Source organism: Aplysia californica, unplaced genomic scaffold (genome assembly GCF_000002075.1).
Source record: "Aplysia californica isolate F4 #8 unplaced genomic scaffold, AplCal3.0 scaffold00026, whole genome shotgun sequence".
Lineage (NCBI taxonomy): Eukaryota > Metazoa > Mollusca > Gastropoda > Aplysiida > Aplysiidae > Aplysia > Aplysia californica.
The window spans coordinates 1,055,075-1,062,392 of NW_004797296.1; the positions used below are offsets into that span (position 1 = coordinate 1,055,075).

Consider the following 7,318-nt stretch of genomic DNA (forward strand, 5'->3'; position numbering starts at 1 on the left):
CCCCTCGTCCATTGTAATAAGATCTAATAATGTGCACAAGTATCACTTAGAAACTCCCCTGTCACTGCTTTTTTTTTTTTGGCTGATACGTACCTCCGCTAAGACATTCAAAATATTGGGTCTGAGGAGTTACTGCAATTTAGAATTTAGGAGTTCAAGAGTGACAAAAAAGGAGAAAATATCAATGGCTGATGAATTCATGTCGACATTTAAAGCCAGTCTAGGTCCCACATATATGAAAGTCAAGGTTTCCCTCTCTCTGCCTATCCCCAATCCCCATTTTCTGGTCAGTCCAGTGTGATCCACAGATATACTAGCTCCATTCTCTTCCTCCTCATGTTCTTCATTCTGACTAAATAAATAAATGTCCATCCATGTCCGATTTCCTGGTCCAGAGAAGATATTCTTGTCCACACAATTCTAACTTGGCTCAAAGACATAACATCCATTAATAGAGAAAAAAGTGTCGGATAAGTGTCAAAATTCAAGCAGCTGTTACTTTCTCTCTTATATTCAGGAGGGGGAGGTGTTTTTTTAATTGGTAGAACCCAAAAGAATCTGGCAAACAAAAATCACAAAGATAGTATTCACTAAATAGGAATTCCTTATAATCAGTTTATATGACAACATTCCATGAAATCAAAACTATCGGACGATAAATTGATTTAGGTGCACAGACTGGCCCAAGTGATGGGTGATTGTGGAACAGTTAAATAAGGATGAAGTGAGTTTAGTGAGCTAAGGCTGAAAGCTCAGAAGACAAGGACAGAGATTCCAAAGTCACCATACATCAATAATATTTGATAGAGATACAAACCTCTTCAGTGTGATGACGATTCATTTCAAAATCACTTCTTATCCACTCTTGAAGCTGCTTGCGATAGCTTGGGTTCTCTACCTTAAACGTTATCCTCAGCAAGTCTCGGTACAGTTTCAGAACTTCTGAGCGGAGCATAAACTGAAAAATAAAATGAAGAAAGGTTCGGAGTTAGGATAAAATTTTATTCTGCCTTTCCTGTAAAAACAAATTACCCATCATAATTTACAGCCAGCAAATTATAGTATAATCCGCTTATATTGACAAGCTCTGGGAAGTGGATTTGATGTCGATATATCAAACTGTCAGTAAATGAAATATAATGCCAAAGAGGAAAAATCAAGGGGAGGTCAGCGGTAAAAAGACAACACTACTTTTTAAAGCTGGTTGCTTACCTTGATTCTAACACAACTACACTGTGAAAATAACAAGAGGCAGAGAGGAGGGGGATTGGAGTTACGGTACCGAAGACCGAGCAACACGAGGCGCAAGCATCCTTGTAAGGCCTGTTTACGGCCACTTGCTGGGGAAAATGATGGAAGGGCGAGGCACTGACTCGCTGACCATGGCCCTTGCCAGTGACAGAATGAGAATGGGATGGGAAAGGGGAGTGAGCGACTGGGAGTGGGGGCAGGGAAGTGATGCCCAGCGCCAGAGACGTTCACGTCTGAGAGGCACTGTACTGTGTTGGAGACTCCACAGTGTAGACCCTACATGACCTACTAAAGCCTGGTGTGTCGAATAGGCTACTTGGCAAGTATGCGGACTTAATGAAGAACTAATGCATTGACCATAAGCGTGGCCTTTTTCCCACATTTACGTTCGAGGGCTTCGCCAGGTACCTTGGAGGCATGTCGATAAACCAGGATGGGCCGAAAAAAGTCGATATAAGAGAAACTGTTTGGTGAAGATGTTGAAGGAAAAATTTCATAACTGGAAAATATGTCGATATGTCAAAAGGTCCACATATCCGCTGTCGATATAAGTGGATTATACTGTAATTATAAATTGTCCTGTTGTTTTTGCACCTCCATACATTCCACACCTGGCAATGACATGTTTCTCTCGTACCTCTCCATCAAACATTACAAGTCTGAAATGAAAATGACCTGCATTTTTGCACCAATCCCGATGGTCCATTTAAGCTGACCCAGCCCAAGAACATGCAAAGGGACGGCACTCCATATATGATTATGAGTTTCGAGGACAACTTGGCACAAGCCATCATCACCTGTTTGTCTGTGAAAGAAGTAATATAAATGACTGGCTGTCTCTTAAAGGACAGGTCTTTGTAAGGTAAAAGGAATACTCATAAAATTTATTCATAATTAATGTCGACAGTTCAACTTTATCGAGCTAGTATAAAGGGATGTGTCAGGTCAGTCCATGATACGATGGCCCATGGCCCACGCGGCAAAATTTCAGATACTATGCGAACATTTCCTGCTATTTGTTTCCAGACTCTATTTTCTATTCTTACTTTCATCATTTTACACTAAAAATTCACCAGGTCATACTCAGACGCCTTATTTCCAAACTCTTCACCCCCCTTTAACACTTTACTAAAGTCAATTTCACAGACCATGCATGCAATATTTGATTTGTTTGCCAGCACCACTCTCGGAAGCATTGTTTTTACTATTTTGAATACAAACATGATAATTGTCACAAAGGAGAGCGTTTAATTCTGAATTTTTTTGGACAAAATTAAGACAGTAAAACAAATAAAATTATAGGATAAGAAATCAATTTAGCTGTCAGGGTCAAATCTCACTCACTATATGAATCCACCAAGTCTCAATAAAACATCTCAGTTTTAACTTTCTGAACTGCAGAGTAGTGAGTATTATAAATTATTATTTTAATTTTTAAAATCATTTTGAATCTTTGCCATTGCTATGTCTACTTAGTTGGTCAGCCATCTTTAACAAACATTTTGCTTATGAGGCACCTGGTGGTGCAATTATTGGCTTACTCATTTTAGGTTTTCAACTGTTCAGATAATCATTACCACGGGACGGGGTTGACCGAGGATTATGTGGTCCGCGGTATTTCTCCCAAACAATAACACTTTTCTTTTGAGAGTAGGATCAAGACCTCCTATAGTCACACTATAGCCTACTTTAAGCCTCTACCTCACAACGACAGTAATCATGTCCAAATATATGACTACTCTGTCCCACAGTCAAATTTTTCGTTTCAAAACAGAGGACAGGACTGATCCGGCACATAAGACGGCTTCTTTGATGTTGCCCTAGGCAGAGCTAAAAACGCATTCCAGAAAAAAAATTTTATATTGGCCAAATCAAAAAAATAAGGTAATGTAGTTTTTTTTAAGGTTTTCGTGATCAACGACCCAAAATTAGCAAATATCACACGAGGAAACGCACTTTAATGCCCAACTACCCAGTTAAATAATATGCGTTTTTCGTTTTCTTGGGTTTTTTTCACTATTAAAATTGAGCATGCACCAGGCCAAGATTGGACCTTCAACTTCAAGATGGATGAAATCGAGGTTGCATATGTCTGTGTTCTGTTGCTTTGTATTAGAAAAACAGAAAGAGGAAACACTATTGGGGTGCATCCTTTGATGGCCCAAAGATAGCTCAAGGGTCATTTGCATAGGCTTTATGGTGACCTTCGAGATCCTAAATAGAATAAAAATTGAAAGTTTTGACAACCATCATACATTTAGTGAGTAGATACGATTGTTTCACATACTCCTGTCCATGCCTTGGCTTTTACGTCTCGATTACAATAGTCTAAATCAGTCTTATAGTACAAACATGGTTTACTTTACACTTTACAAATTTCTAGTAAAGTTTTCTGTCCAGTTCGGATGAACATCCATTTTGATGAGAATTCTAACACGTGACAATAGACTGTGTATACTTTAGAAACAACCGAGCCACTGCAGGTCAGGGAAAAGAGTTGAGAATTGAGAAGCAGAAAATGAGGTTAACACAACACTGGAAAGCGCCACGACCTCGACAGCAAACGCCACAAAGTCTGGGACAGTTTTGTCCTAATGCGGTAGACAGCAACATATTTCTCTATAATCACAGAGGTTACTCTATTCGGGACCTGAGATAGTCCTGCCCCACCGATTTTGCAGCAATTCACAACTGCTCGGGACTCAATGCGCCAACATTGGGCGTTAATACTAATAGGTGCGGTACATTACACTCCAATTCAAAGGTTTTAAACTCCAGACAGGTGTGTCCCGGGACGAACCGTCATAGTGCGGTAGGGGCCTTAACTTTTGCCTTAAGGTGCAGACATATTGAATCTTATTTCTGTTTCATTTTCAAGTGCTGACCTGTCTTTGGTGAACCCGCAGTACGTTTGTTTAAATAATATCGGTGCTACGCTGCTTTACGTTTCCTCTCCCATTTTCAATACGGAGACGAATTCAGCTTTCCATCAAGCCGAAACCATTAAGGGTGACACTAAAATGTCCCGTTTCCCCTCCGGCAGAAAGTCGTGAGTCTCCTTGCAGGGCACAGCATGATTTTTTTAACGCAATCAAAACGGAAGCACTCCCCGTAATTGAAAACAGCAAGCTCTGTATGATAAAACAAGACAAATTATAAATTCTAATAATGGAATTATATTAGCAATGCCCACCGAGCGCGTTTTGTTCTGCCGATTTTTGGCCCCCGCCGCGGGGGTGTTTCGTGGGACGAACTAACACAATGGTTGTTGTCTTCAACTCGCTCTCACGCCGCTTCTCGAGAATGGATATAATATATGAATGAAACTTGACAGCCAATCAGAATAGAGGTCAATCTCTTAGTATGCAGATTGACAAGTTTGTACCCATCCAAGAAGCAGTCGAAAATGTTTGCGAAAGTGGTTCAGTGACTGATAAGTTGTACACCATTTTTCTTTATTCCCTTAAAATGTCAAGCTTATGTGTTTAGCGGTTTTTGCGTAATCTTTAAAAATGTGGGAGTAATTTTAAAGGGAAAAGAAGCATTGCCATTTGCGTGTACTGGGTGAACAACCGGCGGCAGGGACAGGGTTGGGTTGATTTAAATCAGGTTGATTTAAATCAGTTGATTTTTTTAATTTAAATCAACTTGATTTTTTAAATCACTTTTTTTTTAAATTATTTTTATTCGGTTTTTACACATTTCAACATTCAGAATTCCTTTCCTTGGTTTCATAAAACAGATATAAGGTTCAGTAGACTAAAATAATCATGCTTAAAAGTCTGATTTCCCCCCTTTCACTGTAAAATAATACAGTATTCAATTTTTTTTTTTTTCCATAATTGAAATCAGAGCTGGGTTGATTTAAATCAGTTGATTTTTAAAAAATTTTAATCAATTTGATTTTAAAAATAAAAATCAGTGATTTAAATCACTTTTCAAAAAAAATGTACTCAGTTTTTACATATTTAAACTTTCAGAATTCCTTTCCTTGGTTTTATTTTAAACGGATATAAGGTTTAGTAGACTAATATAATCATGCTTAAAAGTCTGCTTTCCCCCCTGTCACTGTAAAATAATACAGTTCTCAATTTACTTATTTTTCATAATTGAAAACCAGGGTCGGGTTGATTTAAATCGGGTCGATTTAAATCAGTTGATTTTTTTTATTTAAATCAACTTGATTTTAAAAATAAAACTCACTTTAAAAAAATGTTTTCTGTTTTTACATCTTTAAACATTCAGAATTTCTTTCCTTGGTTTTATAAAACAGATATAAGGTTTAGTAGACTAAAATTGCTTAAAAGTCTGCTTTTCCCCCCCGGTCACTGTAAGTAGTAAAATAATACAGTATTCAATTTACTTTTTTTTCATAATTGAAATTAGCATTTTCTTTTTCTTTTTAGACAAACACAAGCGCGTGCTCACACACGCACTGTAATAAAAATAAAATGCAAGTTTGTCTATGCATAATTACCCCCCCCCCCCCCCCCTTCCTTTTAGACTGACATTTTCTTCATTTTTTTGTCTGTAGCCATAATTCACTGATATAGCAGATTAAGGCTTTCTAAAATTGCAGTTGCTTAAATTAATCATTAGTTAAAATAAAGACAATGCATTTTGCACTAAAAGAACATACTTTTAGTCACCAAAAATCCCAAACTGTGTTGACATTTTTTTTTTAATAAAAAAAATTTTTTAAATCCGATTTAAATAAAAAAAATCTGATTTAAATTTAAAAAAATCGATTTTTTAAATTTTTATTTAAAAAATCAAAAAAATCACCAACCCTGGGCAGGGAAAATTCCACTGAGTGACGTCATCAGCCATCGGTCGCCTCAGGCGCTACAAACGAGGCCCCGCTTATGTGAACCGGACAGGAGGGGAGGATACTTGAAAACTAAATGGGTGCCTTGATAACTTGGATTTGTGTTGCATTTTAGTCACAATACAATAGATGTAGTCATTTTTATTTGCTTAATAGCATGAGAGAAGACTAGAAACAGAAAAGCAAGCATCTTGAGAAGTGGTATGGCATTGTGATTGCGTTATATTATTACAATGAAAGCCTATTCCCCCCTCTTGAGAAAGCACACACTTGGACTCGTCCTGTTTGCTCTGTTTGGAAAAGTGAGGCAGTAAGACTGTTATTAAAAAGAAAGGTACTTATTTAGTCCAGTCTGGGAAGATAGTCCCGTTTATACATTGTTATCGTTCACGCGTGCGTGCGTGCGCGCGTGCATGTGTATGTGTATGTGTGTGTGTGTGTGTGTGTGTGTGTGTGTGTGAGAGAGGAGGGGGGGGGGGTTGAAGACTATACATGCGAAATATTTCCATGACTTGTAAACTATATTATCTAAACACATCTTAATCTACCACAAAATAGGACACTGTCCAGCAATGGATAAACACAGAGACGATCTTACTTTCTATTACAAAGTGTTCATATATCCTTTTACTTTTACTAGTAGAGAACTGGATTTATTTAGACTAATAAATCCAGTTCTCTACTTACATTTTTGTGACAAATTGATCCAGAGCATTGCTTGGCAAGGAGGAATCTTTTATGTTGCCAAGTTTCATTCAAATATCGTGACTTTGGGAGAAGATTATGACTTATAATCTTTGTAAATCTGTAAAGAACGCCACTTTTTTACCTGTAAATGTCTTTACAACTCAAAAAGTACGATAGAAATTAAAAGTCTGACAGCATGACTAGATTCCGCATAAAAACTGTACTATATAGACTGCCAAGTTTCATACTCCAAGAAATAGGCGAGCTATGACAAATATTGTCTCAAAACGCATCAAAGAACGTCCCATATTTTGGGGTTTTTTCATAATAATATATGAGCAATTGCCAAAACGTGAAACTCTCTTGAGACTCAGTGGTGCAAAAAAAATGTTCTTACCAATTTGGCACTCTTTTCTGTCAGTCTCAGATTGACATTTAGTGCTCATATTCCTAGAGTATCAGAGCAAGGAATTGTAGGATTTTGGAGATATGGGTCTATTGGTATTTCTAGTAAAGTTTTCTGTCCAGTTCGGATGAACATCCATTTTGATG

At 37.5% G+C, this 7,318-nt stretch overlaps 1 protein-coding gene across 1 annotated transcript in view; it reads right to left on the minus strand.

Moving 5' to 3' along the window:
- Positions 1-7,318, minus strand: part of LOC101851173 (LYR motif-containing protein 2) — a 20,565-nt gene that overhangs the window by 1,080 nt on the left and 12,167 nt on the right. The window contains exon 2 of the mRNA XM_005091135.3: positions 818-958. Within this exon, the coding sequence (XP_005091192.1) occupies positions 818-958 (141 nt within the window). The remainder of the gene's footprint in view (positions 1-817; positions 959-7,318) is intronic.